The sequence below is a fragment of the Zootoca vivipara genome, chromosome 6 (assembly GCF_965207765.1).
Source record: "Zootoca vivipara chromosome 6, rZooViv2.hap1.1, whole genome shotgun sequence".
NCBI classification, from domain to species: domain Eukaryota; kingdom Metazoa; phylum Chordata; class Lepidosauria; order Squamata; family Lacertidae; genus Zootoca; species Zootoca vivipara.
In genome coordinates this window covers 34,581,225-34,600,344 of record NC_142589.1, presented here as the reverse complement: position 1 = coordinate 34,600,344, position 19,120 = coordinate 34,581,225, and the positions used below count along the sequence as shown (strand labels likewise).

The 19,120-nt window shown below is 44.1% G+C and overlaps 1 protein-coding gene across 13 annotated transcripts in view; it reads left to right on the top strand.

Moving 5' to 3' along the window:
- FTO (FTO alpha-ketoglutarate dependent dioxygenase) overlaps positions 1-19,120 on the top strand; it is a 528,974-nt gene that overhangs the window by 55,008 nt on the left and 454,846 nt on the right. For 8 of the 13 annotated variants that reach the window (XM_088671937.1, XM_088671932.1, XM_088671933.1 and 5 more), the window contains 4 exons: positions 1,625-1,768; positions 6,998-7,077; positions 11,596-11,739; positions 17,997-18,116. In XM_088671937.1, coding sequence (XP_088528063.1) covers positions 1,625-1,768; positions 6,998-7,077; positions 11,596-11,739; positions 17,997-18,116 — 488 coding nt within the window. The remainder of the gene's footprint in view (positions 1-1,624; positions 1,769-6,997; positions 7,078-11,595; positions 11,740-17,996; positions 18,117-19,120) is intronic. The other 5 variants (XM_088671934.1, XM_088671939.1, XM_088671940.1 and 2 more) reach the window with 2 other exon arrangements.

The window sequence follows — 19,120 nt, the reverse complement described above, 5'->3', positions numbered from 1 at the left end:
TGCAGTCACTTTGGAGCAACTGACGTTTTGAAAGCAAGTAGCAGCTTGCTCTTCTATTGTTTCCAAAATAGCACAGTGGGAGTAATCTGTTTCAATTGGTGGTGATAATTATAAGTCACGTTAGTTGAGAGGAACGGGAATGGCAGCACAAGAGCTATATTTGAACTCTATGCTTAAGCAATAAAAGGGGAGAAAATGATCAAACTGCAGAGGGGAGAGAGGGAGAGAGAGAGAGAGAGAGATGCTATAACGAGTGCATTCCAAAGGTGCTGGATTTATGAGGGCACCCCAGGAAGCTTTGATTGAAATTGCTGTCTCTGATTGTAGTTCCATATTTTATTGAGGCCATATTGTGAACAGCACAAATGAGTGGAAAGCAACCTAACAGACAAAATTAACCCTCAAAAAATTACCTCTTTCTTACACTATCTGGGTCAGATTGCATTGAAAGCTCTTATCTGCCGTTTTCAGAAACTCCCCTGTTCTAATATTGCTAAGAGTTCTTCCCAAAGGGAGGTAGAAAATATTAAAGGCCCTTGAAAGCAAGTTATTATTGATTCTGGCAGTGTTGCTTTTTAAGCTGTTTGCCACCATTGCTTATTTTATTGATGTCACAATCAAGAGTCGCCGGAAGGAAGGAACAACTATGAGAATTAGGCCCACATGCATACTTAAAAGAAGGGGGTGGGGAAAGATGAGTGTGTTTGGGTACCAAATCAGCTGGGAAATCATTTTCATATTTTATGACTGACTAGTAAAGCCCTAGTCTAAATAAACATTGCTGCAGCCTCACGTGATGGATGGCTTGAATATTGAGAAGCCAGGAGGTCAGTGTTGGTCCACAGGTTGGTGTGTGGAATAATGAAAGTTATAAATCTGTTCTCCCACCCTAAAGTGGTTTTTTTTTTGTGGGGGTGGAAATTGAAAATTGATCAGGATAAAAACTTGCAGAAAAACTTGCACTTGACACCTGTTTGTATGGACAAACAAATTGACACATTTATCCAATTTTGATGTTTTATAGAGTTTGTGGCAAAGCTGTTGGTTTTTCTTGATGTCTTGTAGAACATAGAAAGCTGCCTTATACTGAGTCTAGTCCAGAATTGTCTACATAGACTAGCTAGTGGCTCTCCAGGATGTCACACTGGAAACTTTTTCTAGTCCTATCTGGAGATTGTATTTGGGATTTTCTGCATGCAAAGCTTGTGCTCTACCACTGAGCTAGGACCCTTCCCCACACGGCTTTGCAGAGATCATTTGCTAAGCCCCTTTCCAATCCAATGACAGCAACAAAGATAGTTGTTGTTTGTTTCAGAATTTTTTTTTGTCATCTAACCATATTGATTTATCTGTTTAAAATGCATGCAGCTATAAGCAATAATTTTGAAGGAAAACCACTTTGTTTTTCGATGGTGCACCATTACAGCAGGCACCAAAGCAGCCCATGGAATATTGTGTTGTGAAAGACTGTTAGAAGCATAGAGGTCAAATCGTCCTTCACCTTCTTGCCATTCCGATCTCTCATGAATGACCATGTTGATGGGGAACAGAGATTTTCTTCCCTAACAAAAAATGAGATTGTTTCCAGGTCTGTTAAATTATTTGTTTTGCTTTTGCTTTTCAGAACCTGTCGCTGATCTTCTTGAGGAGAAGGGTCCAAGTGGGAGAGACCCAGCTGTCTGGCATGTTGGCTTGAAAGTTGCTTGGGACATAAAGAACCCGGGGTTGGCTGTACCCCTTTACCCGGGAGACTGTTACTTTATGCTAGGTAGTATCTAAAAGCAAACATGGTACCCATTTCTATTTATTTTCCACTTTCTCACCCCTCCTTGATAGGGGCAGGAAAACAAGGAGACCAATAGTCAGTTTTTTTAAAAAAGAGGAAAGGAAAATATGTGCAGGAGGGGGGAAAAGCAAAAGGAAAAGGACTACTATAGGAGGCGAAGGGGGTAGACTGTAAGCCTTCACATCTAGAGATTGGGAAGAAGAAAAATATGCACAGTCCATTATTATTTTTATTTGCATGACCAAAAGAGACAATATCAAAAGAGTTGTTGTTGTTTAAAAATATTTTAATGTGCAAGATACAGGAGGACACTTGTTGAATTACATGGTGGAGGGGAGTTATGTACAAACAATGCTTGTATATAAATGCATGAGAGCCAGTGTGGAGTGGCTCTTGCACTTCAGTGCACAGATGGAATCAGTGAGGAAGTGGGGCCGGGGCCAGGAAGCATGGCTCTGCTATCCCCCTTGTGTGATTGCTGAACAGAGCTACAGTAACCCCTTAAATCAGGGTGGGAGACCTGTGTTTCTCTGGATGTTGAACTCCAACTCCCATCAGCACCAGCCAGCATTGCTGGGGCTCAGGGATGATGGGAGTTGTAGTCTGGCAACACCTGGAGTTCCACAGGTTCCCCACACTTAACTTAATGCACTTTCCTGCCTCAATGTTGATTGTACTGGCAAGAATCAGCCCATGTGTGTAGTAGAATTCTGTGCTTCTTAAATTCTCTCCAGTCACATCAAACCAAACCTTGGGTCGGTGTGAGCTTGGCTCATTTCCCCTGATACATATTTAACTTAATATACTACATCTCATGCCGTGTTGGAAATGCAATATAAAGAACAGCTTAAAAAATATTATTTTATTTTTACACCGTAACAACATCCTGATCATGTTTATATGGAGACATATTAAATTCTCTGCCAGTTCAAGTGTATAAATCACTTATTCTGACCAGTACTTTATAGGGACCAACTGGTTTGGATATTTATAGGGTGGGGGTTACAAGTTCCTTTCTGTATTTGTAAATCACTTGCAACCTTTTTTGTAATATTTGACAAAGGGTTCTTTTGGGGGGGGGTTCAACGTTGCTCTACTTTTAAAAAAACAAAAGCTTATGAAAGTAGCTACTACATCGTTGCTAGAAAAAACCTAAAATATATGAATGCTCAGTCCACCTATATGAGCTTTGAGCTTCCTCTGTACTCCTAGCTTACAATCTGGTACACCCAAGTTAACCTCCTGTAAGCCTGAAGGACACACCTACCTTTGAATCATTAAAACAGTTTTGTAAAAGTACAGAGGCTCTAATCCAGAATTCAGTTGAGCTGGAGAGTGCTCAGCTGTGTTCTGGAATTCAACCTCTTTAGCTTTAATCTGCTGACCTGCCCCTTGAAAGCTTCACAGCAGCTCAACCCTTCTTGCTGCCACACTGATTGGTGTTACTTGTTGTGCGGTGATCCAGGATAGGGTCTTCTCTGTGGTAGTGCCCCATTTGGGAAACGCCTCCCTCCCCACCCCCCACCCCAATGGTGTGTCAGTCATCCTCCCTGTGGAGTTGTCCATTTAAGAGGCACTTACCCAACTGGGCTTTTGAGGCATCCTGGTGTGGGGTTAGAGCCTGTTATTTCATTAGGAGTTTTAAAGTTCTTGAGTTTGAATCTGTTTTTTTAATGATTCAGCAATGTACATTGTACTTTATGGTTTCTGTATCTACACTGGAAGTAAACAAATAAATAAATGCTTTTATTCTTTGGGTGAACAGACAACTTAGCCATCTTCTACTTTCAAAGACCTACTATTGCTCACCCCAGAGCAGTGATGGAGAACCTGTGGCCCTCCAGATATTGTTGGACATTATCCCCAGCCACCGTGGCCAATGGTCAGAGATTATGGGATTTGTAATCCAGCAGCATCTGGAGGTATAGCAGTTAGAGTGTCAGTCTACAGCTGCTGAGACCCAGCTTCAAATCTCCACTTAGCCATAATGCTCTTTGTGTAACCCTGAACCAGTCACGTCTTTAAGCTACCTCCACTTCATAGGATTGCTGCAAAGCTAGAAGGGAGGGAAACATATCGGGTGCCCTGAGCTCTCTGAGAGAAAGGCAGGTTAAAAATGCAATTAATGAAGGGACATCTAACATTGCTGCTGCTGCTGCGAATTAAATAAGGTTTTTCTTCTTTTTGTATTTGGGAAAGGTCAGTGCTGCTTTGCATGCCAATCATCCTGAGGTTCAATCCTTGGCATCTCCAGGCTGGGCCAGGATATAATCCCTGTTTGAAACGCTGGAGAGTTGCTGCCTGTCAGTGAAGACAATACTGAGCTAGATGAACCAATAATCTGATTCTGCATAAGGCAGCTTCCCTGTGTTCTGTGTAATGACCATAGTCCACAGCGTAAATAAACTTTTGGTTTATTTACACTGCGGGCTGTGAACAGTCTGGTTCCAGACTGTAAACGAAAAATAGGTGTAAGACATAAAAGGAATATCATCATTAATGAAACTTGGAAAATATGTGAATGATCCCTGCACTCATCCAATCTTCTCACAAAGCATCCAGAAATCTTTGGCTATAGCTAGTGGGAGGGCAACCCCTGTGCTGACAATGATATTTTGATATTTACCGGTAAACAAATCATTATTTGAAAATCTGACCAAGGAGACTGTGACATGGCAAACTGATGGTGAAACCTCCACCAAGTGTTCCCTCCCAAGAAGCAGAGTTTTTGAATAGGTAATGGGGTCTATCTTCCACAGCGTACTCCCCACATAAACAAAACTGGAAGGCAAAAGGCATGTTTCCACATCACCCCTCGGCAACAGAAATTGCACTAATTGGCCTAATTCATGAACTCAGGATGTGCCTACTTTACTGCTAGAGCCTCTGCTAATTCTGGAAGCAGTATTATTTCCTCAAATATTTCTGCATCGTAGATGCCATAAATGATGTATTAAGACAAGTTAAATGGGCAACCAGAAACCCCCACTTCTTTCAAAGAACTGGAAAGAGTGAGTGCATTTTTAGTATTTTATTGCTCTCTTTTTTCCCCCTCCAAAAGAATTCCTGAGGTCTTTCTGAGCTCTGGTGCTGGAGAATATAATAAGACTCTTTGTTGTGCTTTAAGGGGGAAGGTGTTAAAGTTGAAATTTTAAAGGTTAGTTCAACACCTGCTTCTTAAGCTCTTGTCTCCATCCCCCCCCCCAACCTCTCTTTTCAGGTGAATATTAAGCCACACCTTGAACTGTGCAGTTTGCATTGAAAATTGATCGTCACCTTTTCCTCTTAATATCAAAAATAGACTTTGATGGGTTATCTGGAAACGGTGTTCTCCTTTCCCAGACAGAAGCTTTTTACGATAAGTGAAATCTGATCTTCATGTCCTATGTGAAAGAGAAACAGTTTAGCTCAATACACACACACACACACACACACACACACACACACACACACTTGCTTGTAGAGGGAGTTTCGGCTGAACTTTGCCGCCTCCAGTACTCCATCAAAGGGGTGTCTGATACAAGACGTATTGGGGGGGGCATGCAGTAAATCCATAGCACGTGGCAGGCAGTTGGGGCGGCCCCATCTGCTGTGCCCCACAGCATGCTTAACTGAGGTTGTCATGGTCTTTGCATTAAATAGAAGTCTTCCCCCACCCCTAATCTTTAAGAGGTAGACATGACCAGATTTTCCAAGCAGATTTACAATTGTCACTAATTTTTGCCTACCGTGACTTCAAAACACACTGGAGCAAAATATACTTCGGGCTTGTTCAAAGAGGGAAGACTTGCTTCTCCACAGCTGTTTCCTATAGATCAAATGTTGCTTGAAGGTTATGGGGCTTAAACACGGCATGAGGATGTATTCAGTGGCCTCTTTTTCTGGCGGGGGGGGGGGAGAGGAGTTCGTGGGGGAAGGGGACCGAGCAAATTATATATTTCAAGGAGCATAAAAAAAATTTATTTTCATTAACTAGAAGTTGGGAGCCTAGATTTGGCTGAATGGTCTGTGGTTGGAGATTTGCAGCTTTAAATGGAAAAAAATGGAAAAGCAAAACCCTTCCATATGCACCGTGAGCCTCATTCATATTTTCATCCAGTTAATTTGCCTCTGAAACTTGACCCCTGCATTTGATCTACATACTTTGTGTATCTCTATTTGCTAAGGCCATGAACTCCTGAAAGTTATTTGTTGTTGCTAAACTTTGATCATACGAGTTTGGTAAATCTGCTACATCTTGTTCATTTGTCTGCTAATTAATTATGTAAGGTTCTCCAGCCCCACCTCTCCCTCCCCCCAAAAACACACACATAATGCATACTTTTTCTGATGGTTACAAAATGATTCTTTATTAGGACTGAGCCCCATAGGCCCCATCCGCACAATACACTTAAAACAGTATCATACCACTGTAAACTCTTAGCTTCCCACAAAAACCCCTGGGAACTGTAGCTTAAGACTGCTGCAAGGTCTTAGGAAACTTCCCTATTCCCTATTCCTTGTACAGAGCTACAACTTCCTGAGTTCCTTGGGACTGACTGATGAACCACTCTGAGAATTGTAGCTCAGAGAATTGTGGGGGGAATAGCGGGTCCTTTAACAACTCTGCACCCTTAACAAGCTGCAGTTCCCAGGATTCTTTGGGAAGCCACGTCTGTTTAAGGTGGTGTGATACTGCTTTAAATGTATACTGCAGATGGATCTACTCTTTACAGTGGCTGTTTGCTTTTTTCCTGCTCTAAAACCAAACAAGAGGAAGTTCTGCTGAATGAGAGCAAGGCTCCCTCTAGACCAGCATCCTGCATCATCAGTAGATGCCTTTGAGAAGCTAGCAAGCAGGGCATGAAGGCAGTAGCCCTCTTATGATTGTCCAACTTCCAGATAACTGGTGCTCAAAGAGTTGCACTACTTCTGAGCATGAAGGTTTGCTTTCGAGATCATAAAAGCACGTCAGGAACATTTTCAGTGAGCAAAGGGGAGATATGCATCTCTAGACCCTCAAGATGGGCACACGGCCAACCTGGTGGCCTCCAAATCTTTTGGACTCCAACTCCAGTCAGCCCCAGATAGCACAGTCAGTGGTCAGGGGATGATGGGAGTTGTAGTCCAGCAACATCTGCATTGCTCCTACATTACCTTGCTTTCCTCTGCTGCAGCTATATCGTGTACCCATCTCCACAGTTGACTATAATTCTTATTTTCCATTCACAGATGATCTCAACATGACCCACCAGCATTGTGTCCTGGCTGGCTTGCCGCCTAGATTCAGTTCTACTCATAGGGTGGCAGAAGTGAGTAACAGAGAATTTGTGGGTTTGGTTTTTAATCATTTGTTTTTTTCTGGAACAATAATGGTTTGATCTCGGCTGCTCTTTTCTGAGGGCCCAACTACATTCTACTTTAAATGGGTAGCTTGCATTGCATGCATTTTAAATGGTGCTATGATGTGGTGCAGGTGGAGTGGTTTTTTAAAAACCATTTCATCCTATTCTGAAGTCTTGTAGGACCCCAATGGCCATTTATGTTCCAACAAAAATAGCAGCGAGAAAGAGGTGTCTTTCACAGTGAATCATGCTTGAGGTTTGTGTTTGGCAAGAAAGGGGGATGAGATTGCCTTGCTATGATAAGTGGGAAAGGGGATTTCAAGGGAGCAGTTGGGCAGGGGATGGAAATTTTGCCATTTAGCTGGGTGGGAATGGGTGGAAGTGGCTACTAGTTTACTGAGTTTACTGTGAATTTGTTTTCATTGTCATTACATATCTACTAAACTTAGTCGTTGCTTTTTTTAAAAAATCAAAAATAACTCAAAAGTGACTTACAACAACAAATAAATCACACATACATTAAAACAAGCATAAAGTAAAACAGAGAAAAATCTACAACTCATTGATATGATTGTTCCTCAGATGAACACTCTTGTTGTTAACGCTGGTTGGTTGGTTGATTGTCAGTGAAACGTACATGAACACCCTGTTACCTGTGCAGGGCTATTAGCACAGCGAGACTGTGGTGGGACCTATTCTGCCCACCCTGATGAAGCAGTACAGAAAAAGTAGGATACAGAGTTGTATTCAAAGTAATGCTCTGAGCGAGCAGAATGACTTCTGCAACGAGACTGCCCCCTTTCATCTTCCCCGCATGCCCCTTAAATCCATTCTGGTGGTTCCCCCACCCCCACCCCAACCCTCCAGAGCAAATTCAGGGAAAGTGCGGGGCAAGTGGGGCAAAAGTCTGGCCACGCAAGCAGAAGTCATTCCACTCTCACATTTATTTTGTTGAACTCAGCCCACAGACTTGTGTACAGCCATCATAAAACATAATTACAGAAACCATGCAAGCTAAGACTCTTAAAATAAGCAATCTAATGTACACACATTAGTGTAATAGTATTATGTATTATTATCATAGTAATATACCCATATTAGTCTAGGGTTCTAAACATCACTTAAAAGGCTTGTTATTTGTCCTTTGCAGTAAAGAATGAACTCGCTGACCCTGCTCCCCACACTCTGTTATTCTGATATTAAAATGCACATTAACTTCCACACACACACAAAGAAAAGGAGAAGAAGCTTCCTCTTTAGAAGACCCTGCTTTGTTTTCATAAACCTCTGTAACCTCACATTATATAGTATGGAAATTTTCAATACAAAGAATCATAGCACCAAGGGGTCCTTTCTCAGGGCTGTTCTTGGGGATTTAGCTGCACTTATAAATATTTAACTGAAAAAGATCCTGATGTAGACGCATCATTGTGTGAGAACACCCCCCCCCTTCCCACAGAGAAAAGTCTATTTCATGTTTTGTTTGTTCTTTCAGTCCAGAATAGAGTTTTCCTGTGAAAGGGGGCAGATGATGTTCCAATGCATACATGTGTATTCTCTTCATCTGCAGTGTGGCTTTTTTCATCTGCTTGTTTCCCGCATACGGGTGGTGCCCTCTGGGCCCTGAATTAAGCAAGGAACCCCCTACCGCCTCAAAGTCTTGGATCCCATAGGCATGTTTGTACCTGAGGTCCCCACCCCAGTTTGCATATTAATTAAAGAACATGGGAAGAACCCTGCTGGATCAGAACGAAGTTCGAGCTAACCTAGCATCCTGTTTCCCCCACAATGGCCACCCAGATGCCTCCAGACCACAAGCAGTGCATGAAGACAACAACCCTCCCACACAATCTTGTGAGACTGCCCTGGCCCCTCACCTACCCAGTGTTTGTAAGCTCCTTATGGAAGTCCCTTGTGGCTCAAAACCATTGATAGATCTAACTTCCATCAATTACTTTATTCCATGTTTAAATTAGTTTCACTGCTACTCCAAGAAGCTCACTGTAGTATTTGAGCCAACCCTGGAGTGTAGGTTTAGGCCCTCTTTTGCACTGTACGGAGTCCTTGAAGTCCCTGGGAAGAGAGATTGATTGTTTATCCACTAGGAATGGTAGCTTGGTGAGGGAAATCGGGAGTCTCCTAACAGCTCTCAGCACCTTTAACAAACTACAGTTCCCAGGATTCTGTGGGGGAAGCTATGGTATGATTGCTTAAAGTGGTTAAATATATAGTGCAGATGGGACCCTACTCTGAGAGAGACAGAGTGAGAGATAAAGCTAGTTTTATTTTTACTGGGCTCGGTATTACCTACCCTACCCTTCCCAAATGGGGTTCCCCAATCCCCCTTTCCGGGGGTTTGGGTCTTCTTCCAACTTCCGTCATTCCCCCAGCCACCATGGCCTATGGTGAAGGATGATTGGAATTGTAGTCCAGAACATCTGGAGGGCAACAGGTTGGAGAAGGCTGGTGTACCCTTTCTTGCAGCCTTTATCCAGGTTTTTAGAGAAAAGTCTTGCCTGAAAGGTGTTTCTAAGCACACTTGGCAGAATGAGCTAAAGAGCTTCCTTGCAGGCGAGTGTCCTTTGCTATCAAGATTATGCTCTGCCTCCACAGTTGGAAGCAGTAATGCTTCTGAATATCAGTTGCTGGAGAAAGCATAAGGGGAAAGTGCTCTTGTGCTCAAGTTCTGCTCACTGGTTTCCCACAGCCATCTGGCTGGCCATTCGCCTGATCCGGCAAGTTCTTCTTATGCTGTTATGTTCATGATCGTAAGGAGGCTTCAGAGTACTTTGCATACATCAGTCTGTGTGGTGTACTTGTTAGAGTGTCGGACTAGGATCTGGTAGATCAGGGTTCATACCCCTGATCTTGCCTAAACTCTCAGCCTAACCTACCTCACAGGGTTGTTGTGGAGATTAAATGAGAGGGTGGGAAACCACGTGTGTCACCTTGAGCTCCTTGGAGAAAATAAATGAAAACTTTAAAAAAACAAATAAAACAAAAGCGAGCGAGAGGGAAATAGAGAGAGGGTTTTAGATAATTGTTAAAACAACTGCCCACTTTCAATCATAAACACTGAGGCAATCCAGCTCTCTACCCGTAATTACCTGTGCAAGCATATCTGTCTCCGATGCCAAAGATGTTGCTACGTGTTTTTGATCTTAAGCTTTTCTTTGTTGTTGCAACAGTTCTTAGAACTGAGCTAGCAGCATGGATTATTTACCTTGAATTTCAGTTGCAGCATTTTTGTTGTTGCTGGGCTATACTGTTACCTAGTGCAGGCAGGGGATCAAAATGCAGTGTGGTGGAGGGGGTGGGGTGGGGAATATGAACAAAACCTGCATGCCAGGAAGGAAGGTCTACCCTGACAACTCTGTGTCTGCAGGGGGTATATGTTAGAAACCTCAACAAGAGCCTGAAGTGGTAGATCCCAATGCTAAATACATCACATTATACTCATTTATTTTGCTCATATTCTGATCTTAGTGGGCCATACAGCCATTGAGGAATTCTTAAACATTATTATTATTATTATTAAACATTATTATCAGGTACTACTAGTGCTAGTACTATTACTACCTAGACCTTTAGCCCTTCTCCAGGTTCTCCCTCACAGTTGAGGCTTGGAGTGTGAAGACAAGAGAGTAGGGCCTTTTTATTTGTGGCTCCTGATTTGTGCGATGCTCTCCCCAGTGATATCCACCTGGCGCCTTGGTTGTCAGCAAAGACCATTGTTTTTCCCCCAAGGGTTTTCTGACAGACTAAGCTAATGTTGTTTTGTTACTAGTGTGCTGCCAAAGCTTCCTGGGACTGTACAGTTGTTTTGATATCTTTATGGTATAATGTACTTATATTTATGTTTTAAATATCTTGTAAGTCACTTGGACAGAGGGACCCAGGTGGCGCTGTGGGTTAAACCACAGAGTCTAGGGCTTGCTGATCAGAAGGTCGGTGGTTCGAATCCCTGCGATGGGGTGAGCTCCCGTTGCTCGGTCCCAGCTCCTGCCAACCTAGCAGTTCGAAAGCACATAAAAGTGCAAGTAGATAAATAGGAACCGCTCTGGCGGGAAGGTAAACGGCATTTCCGTGCGCTGCTCTGGTTTGCCAGAAGCAGCTTTGTCATGCTGGCCACATGACCCGGAAGCTGTCTGCGGACAAACGCCGGCTCCCTCGGCCTATAGAGTGAGATGAGCGCCGCAACCCCAGAGTCGGACACGACTGGACCTGATGGTCAGGGGCCCCTTTACCTTTAAGTCACTTGGATACGTTTGGGTAACAAGTGACTTACAAAATAGTAGTAGTAATAATAATAATAACAACAGCAGCAATTGAAATCAGGGCAGCTACTGATGCTATTGGTGCATACCTATATTTTAATATAGTACCAGTCTCTTAAGTGACTGGAGTTGGTTTCGGAATCTCTTTTTTGCTTGTTTGACTCCATTTGGGGCTAATTTTTCTTTCTGCATTCATGATTTCTAACAGTGCTCGCAAGGGACCCTGCCTTATATTTTAGACCAGTGCAATGCAGCACTTCAGAACTTGTGCACCGATACTCATTTGAGCTGTCCGACTTTGAAATCTCTGGATGCCGATGACATAAAGCGAGTGGAAGAAACCCATAATGAGGTGAGAAGAAGGTTTACATTGAAAGAAAAGCTGCACAGGGAGTATGGAATTTGCATTTCATACGGGTAGACCACTTGCTTTGCTTGCAGAAGTTCCCAGTTCAGTCCTGGTGTTTCCGGTTAAAAGGATCAGGTATCAGGTGGGAGGAAAGACCTTGGCCTGAACCCTTAGAAAGCTATTACCAGTTCAGAGTAGACAACACTGGGTTAAATCAACAAGTGTTAAACCGACCTCGGTCCAGTATACCTGAAGGAGCGTCTCCACCCCCATCGTTCTGCCCGGACACTGAGGTCCAGCGCCGAGGGCCTTCTGGCGGTTCCCTCATTGCGAGAAGCAAAGTTACAGGGAACCAGGCAGAGGGCCTTCTCAGTAGTGGCACCCGCCCTGTGGAACACCCTCCCATCAGAGGTCAGAGAGATAAACAACTACCTGACATTTAGAAAATACCTAAAGGCAGCCCTGTTTAGGGAAGTTTTTAATCTGTGATACTTGATGTATTTTAATGTGGCAGGGGAAGCCCAGCCAGATGAGCAGGGTATAAATAAATAAATAAATAAATAAATAAATAAATAATAAGTGGCTTGAACAGGTATAAGGAAGCTTACTATGTGGTCTTGAGAAAGGGCCAGCTTTGCCCTCCATATTCAACTCCTTGTTCTCTCAGACACCGGCTGGCAGGAAGTAGTACTTCCCTACGCTCTGAACTCCTTTACCCTGTACTCACCCCAACAATAGATCTTGATTTCTACATGCCATGATAAAGCAAGAGAGTTTGGAATTGCCCGCTCATGAGCTTTTGATCCCACCCTCCCAGCCCCTTTCCCCAGGATTAGCTTTTCAGTCAGAAAGTGGGCTAATTCCACACAACAGCAGGTTTCTCCCCCTCCCTCTCTTCCTTCCGACAAGTCTCTCCTCTCTGCCACACATGTGGGCAACTTATCTGTGGTTTACATTGCTGCAGAGACACATTTCTTTGTCGAATCCCACTGTAAACGGGAAGCCTAGACATCTGCGGTGCTAATGCAGGTCTTTGATTCTCCCTTAACAAAAAAAGAGGAGGAGGAGGGAAAGAAAGAAAAAGAAAAGAGAAAAAGGACCACATGCCTTTTGTATACTAATTATAGAGTAATGCCTGGTAGGTTCATGGCCTAATACAACTGGTATGTTCTTAATCTGTGAGGCATATGTTGGAAGAAAATCTCAGCTTTACATACGAAGTCCTAGAGATAGCTCAGCAGTCCCCCAGAACTTTCTTCAGTGCAGGATTTTTTTTGCTGGTGAGAACAAAGGAAATTGCAATAGGAGTATTGCTTGATGGCTTCCAACAGGCATATGGTTGGTCACTGGGAAAGCAGGATGCTGGACTAAATGGACCATTACCTGATCCAGCAGGCTCTTCTTATGCTCTTATGGCCAGACACTCTTGGAGGGGGTGGCGGCTTTATGGGCAAAAACTGCTCTGAGAAGGAGGGGAGAGGGCTTAGTGGCTGATGCAACGATTAGCCAAGAAGTGCAATAGACAGCTGGGCTCCATAGAAGAGGCAAATCAGCTTTGTGGTTGCCACAAAGGGCAGCCAATCAGCGCTGTCAAATTTGTACTTTCTGGTTCAAAGCAGAACAGGTTTCCCCTAAGTTTGATCTATGTCCGGAGTGAGGAACTTGTTCCCCTTCATCAGACCTTGGAGTGCAATTCCAATCATCCCTGGCTGTTGGCCTTGCTGGCTCAAAATAGGACTTTGATTCCTACAATATATGGGGAGCTATAGGTTCCCTAGTCCTGATCTATGTGGAGATGGTGGAAAATGTCCATAAACTGCAGCGGGTACTCTTCCACGGTGGGCTTGCCGCATAAATACTTTTCTGCGCAAGATTCTGGGTTATTGCTGCCAGGTTGCAAGGCAGTGGCAGTCCGTGTGTGAAGGGGGGAAGGTTCTCTGAACCACGAGCCCTCTAAGCAGTAGAAATTGGACCGATTAAAAAAAAAAATATTCCTACCCTTCTCAGTTTTATATTGCTGTGTCCAGAATGGCAATGACCCCACTCCATATCTTTTCCCTTGACAGCCTGAAAGATTGTCCCCGTCCATCTGTGGATTTCATCTGGCTCCACTTGTGATCCTGATACTTGTCAGGCCTTTGACTTGAACCCAATAATGCACTCTAATTGGAGCTTGACTGGACTGCACAGGGCACAGAACCGCTAGATTGAGAGCATCATAAAAACATCACAGATTAACAAATGTGTCTCGCTCTCCTGTTTTAAAATTAGCAGACTGTGCCTGAAACACTTGGCTAGTGTTACGTAGGTCGGCAAAGAGTGTGGTAAGCTTATTGGAGTACTTGGGGCAACTCTGCTGAGGTACAGCCATCTTTACAATAATAAGAAAGGCAACAGCACACACAGTTGTTACAGAACGACTCAAATTACCCCTTCAAGCAATCAGGTGATTGTTTGGTCACTAGTAATTTACCCTGAAATATATGATCTGGCACTGCTGAATGAATGCTGAGCTGTTGATCTGGCCAGCGCTAGAGATTTATTCAGCTCCTGGGATGTGTCTAGAATGGTGTACAGAGATTGGGGGGGGGGTATCACTCATGAGTAAATAGCATTAAACAGGGAAGATAAAATAAGTTTGCAAGCAGTTGCGCAGGTCTGCAGGAATGCAAAAGCACCATGGTAAAGCAAGTATCCAAGCGGAACTCCTATCTCACTATTGTTAATTACAATTATATCTTTTCTGCGTGCAGCTCCTTCCCTCCATTTACCTCCCACAATATTGCCCATGAAGTTGGTAGCCAACATGGCGGCCTCTGGAGTGCCAGCTCCCATGAGCCCAGGCCAGCCCAGCCAGGGCTGCTCAATGGGTGTCAGCATTCTGCAAAATACAGGTTGTGTCCAGTTAAGTTCTGCCCATTGGAATCCATGGACCTACGTTAGTCGTGCCGATTCATTTTGGTGGTTCTACGCTGAGTAGAGCTAACATTGGATACAACCCTGTGCCCTTTAGGGTTTGGAACAATGTGATTCCAAAATGCTGGATTCAGGGTAGCTGAGCTTGCTGGCTAGGGAGTAGAACTCAGTTTCTAGGATCATGGTGATGGTCATCTCTCCCTCTCCCTCTCCCTCTCCCTCTCCCTCTCCCTCTCCCTCTCCCTCTCAACAGCACTAAGTATCAGTGCTATAGAGTGCATTGGACATTCCTTACTACAAAGCGAGTTTGCATTGCTTCTAGGTGAAGGGTTTTTGTTAGGGCGAGGTCCGTGGCTCAGTGGCACAGCATATTGCTTTGCATACAGAAGGTTGTTGGATCTATCCCCGGCATCTCCAGTAAGGGCTGGGAGAAAGCCCTGTCTTGGAAAACACTGGAGAGTCACTGCCAGTCAGTGTAAAGCATACTGAGCTAGATGGACTCAATGGTCTGAGTCAGTATAAGGCAGCTTCCTATGTCCCTATGGCTTACCTGAGCTTAACGCCCACCTCAAAGGTGTTGTGTTGGCAGACTGTTAGGTCACCGCTTAGAAGAGTGTCGATGTACACAGCGAAGGTAAGGTTAACGTGTGTGTTTCGCACATTACACTGAAATGGCAGCGCAGTCGGTGGCCAGCTGGCGTTGAAGAGAGGAAATATAGATCACCTGCCTAGGTGGCATTTCATAAGCCAAGTGCCTTTAAATAATTAACGGAGGACCCCCCATCCGCCTCACCAAATGTCAGCCAGCGTCCGCTGGCCTTTTCCCTGTGCCTTATCGACTGTAACTCTCAAAGTGTGCCTTTAATAATAGCTTAAAGGGCGAGCGGAGAAGAGTTGGATGTGATGCTGGGGGTAAATCAGTGCTGCAAACAGAGGGAGATCAAGACAAAAAAGTGTGCAGCATTATGTTGTTCTGCTTTTACAATGCACTCTGGGGTGGTGCCATTCAGCTTACTGCCGTGGACTGATTTGGCTTTGGTATGAATGATTTCCCATTGAAAGGACAACACTGCCACAAACAAACTTTTTTTAAAAAAAGAAACTTAGCTTTGTTCAGAATCCGGGTGCAAATATGTGAATATTCTACATCAAGCATTGGCAGGGAAGGCCTGCAAGCTGCCTTCACTTTGCTGTGGTTCCGTCCTCTTCTCTCCCTCTTCCCCCTTCCAGCCTACATTGGAAGCCCTGCATTTCAACTCCTGCTGTGGCAATTCACCCATTTATGGGTCTGCCATGGACAGTCAGTCAGGAGGTGACATTCCAAATTGTAACAACAGTACAGGGGCAAGGAAGATGAGCTTAGCCAGGCAAGACCTTCTCTAGCAATACAAGTTGCTCAGAGCTTTGCAGCTAGAACTTAATAGGCCCTGGTGGGATCAGCTGATAGAGTCCTTTGCCCAATTACTAGAATGGTACTGCAGATCTGTCTGTCTGTCTGGCTATCTGTCTTTCATCTATCTTTCTATCTATCTGAATCACAGGAGAATCATGCCTGTGGCCCATCTTTATAGTCCCACTATAGACCCATATATATGGCTTGTGCGGGAAGGATGACTCAACTTTAGCTGAACTCCTGTTAGGGAAGGACATGTGTTATTAAGCCTGTATACTAAGAGAAGTTAAACTATTTGTGTAACCTTTCTTTCAAAACATCTAAGGTGTACCTCTGTTAACCGGTGTCCACTAATCCTGCCAATATGTTTTACCAACAGGGTTGTCTTTAATTTTTATTTTATTTTATCTATAGCCTTTTTTGTTTAAACAGCTTCTATTGAAAGCAGTTACACACATCAAACGGGCGTTTAGCGACTGTCAACTAAAATCACTTTCAGACTTTTGTATCTGATCTGTTTTGCCTGGGGGAGGAGGAAGCAGTGAAGGATTTGGAGTGGGGGGGGGAAAGCAGCAGCAAAGAAGAGAATATTATCAGGTGAGAACTTAATCATTGGACTTTGGTGGGGAGGGGGTTCAATGTTGCTCCATCCACAGGTTTCTCTTTGTTTGGCCCATCATAGCTTCAGTCAGGGTAAACAGAACAAAATTCTTTGTGGTCTCAGGTGAAGATTGAAAGGGGATTCAAGCCTGTGTATAAAACACAAACTACCATAACAAAGATAAATACACAGTTCCAATTGACCAGAACTGAATTATTAAAAAGAGAGAGAGAGGAAGAAAGAGGGAAGAAAAGAGAGTGGGATCCGGGTATCACAAAAGAAAAAGGGAAAAAAAGAACTATGCTTGAAGATTAAGCAACGAGCTCTCCGAAGTTGCATTGTTGCTCCTTAACTACAGTAGTGGCAACACAAGATGCTGAAAGGTTTTGTGTCTTTCCTTCATGTCATTTTGAAAGGCACCATCAAATGTTGGTGGAGTCCACTGGAAGGGTGGGGAGACTCCATTAAAGGGCACACGGTTTAGATTTAGTCAATTTTGCAGCACGTCACTGACTGCATGAAAGCAGGCTAGGAGATGATGAGCCGAACTACATGATCAGCACACTTGTCTGGTGAACCTGTTGCTGGGTTGAACCCCTGCACATAGATTACCTTTTCGGTCTGATCTACCATAGCAACATTTTGAGGTTCTTACGATGCAAGCTATAAGATAGGATAAAACTGTCAATGGGCTGTACTATTTCAGATTACAGGTGGGTGATCTCACGTGAATATTAATCCATATTAAATAATTTCTACAAAGAAAGCTCACTGGAACCTATTTCTTGGCATATTACTTGTTCTAGTGTGTGTGTGTTTGTGTGTGTGTGTGTGTGTGTTATATACACCCACCCACCCCTGAGATTTCCTCCATGCAGTCTGCCATAGTAAAGTGCAGCTATAGATATGTCACATAGGTCGTGGTTGTACAGATTGGCTCCAAGAACATAAAGTCATGCTATACATAAGAAAAGCCTGCTGAATCATGCCTGTGGCCCATCTAGTCCAGCAACCTAGTCCCTCCAGATGCCTGTGGGAAACCTGCAAGCCTGCATCCAAGTTTTTCAGTATTCCAGTCTCTGAAATCCAAACAGACTAAGTCCAGAAGGATAATAATAATAATAGAAGGTAAATGAACAGTTGCCAGAATTGTGTGTGAGAGCTGGAAGTGGCAGGCAAAGAGAGGCATGTCTTGCTCTGCTGAACCTAAGCTAGCCTTTTTGTAAACATTTGTTTACTCCTATACAGTTGATTCTCCTCTATTTTTCTGCATAGGCATAAAAGATCCACTTGGGAAAATTTTCAACGTTCCTTTAAGGGGGAAAAAAATCCATGTTGTCTTTGTTGCAGGTTGAGTTTGAGTGGATCCGACAATTTTGGTTCCAGGGTAAACGTTATAGGAAGTGCACTGACTGGTGGGACAAACCAATGGCTGCGCTGGAAGAATTTTGGAGGAAGCTGGAGCTCATGGTATGTACCATTTTTTGGCATCATGCCTCCTAACCATACTCTGCACCCAATTTACCCAGTTGCTGTGGGTTGGTGAGTTGATGGCACCTTAAAGCTCTCAGCTCCATTTTGAGACAATTAGGCCTCAGTTGATTAAGCTTGTTTTGAAAGGGAAACTAGTTGGCCCTGGACTAATCCTGCACCTCGAGGATGCTGTTTTGCCCTTTTGTTGCCAGTCCACAGGTGAAAGAGTTGCAGCTACTTAACAAGGTATGGGTTCTCTTTTCCACTCCTCTTCCTCGTCTTCTTAACCCAACTTTCCTCCCCAGAAGCCTTTCTCCCTCCCTCCCCCTCCCCCCAGTTCTCCATTCCCTGTTGTAAAGGTAAAGGGACCCCTGACCCTTAGGTCCAGTCGTGACCCACTCTGGGGTTGGGTGCTCATCTCACATTATTGGCCGAGGGAGCCGGCGTATAGCTTCCAGGTCATGTGGCCAGCATGACAAAGCCACTTCTGGCGAACCATAGCAGCACACGGAAGTGCCGTTTACCTTCCCACTGTAGCGGTTCCTATTTATCTACTTGCATTTTGACGTGCTTTCGAACTGCTAGGTTGGCAGGAGCTGGGACCGAGCAACGGGAGCTCACCCCGTCACAGGGATTCGAACCACTGACCTTCTCATCAGCAAGCTTTGTGGTTTAACCCACAGCGCCACCTGGGTCCCCCTCCCTCCCCCTCCCCCCCAGTTCTCCATTCCCTGTTGTAACTAACCCAAAATACCTGGCCCTGAAATAATGCACATTCTTTTCCTATGAGTGTAGCAGGGTGGCACAGGGGTAGAGCAGATCAATGCTAATTCCTAAACCACAGCCACATTGGAAACCTATGCCAGGCTTAAGTAATTCCCTCTCATTGAGTCTAATGGGAGGGAACAGGGGAAAATATAGATAGTTTTACCTACCACACTTTTTCTGCTTTCCCCCCTGCTTCACCTCCTGAGTTGGATATGGTTTGGATACCGTGGAGC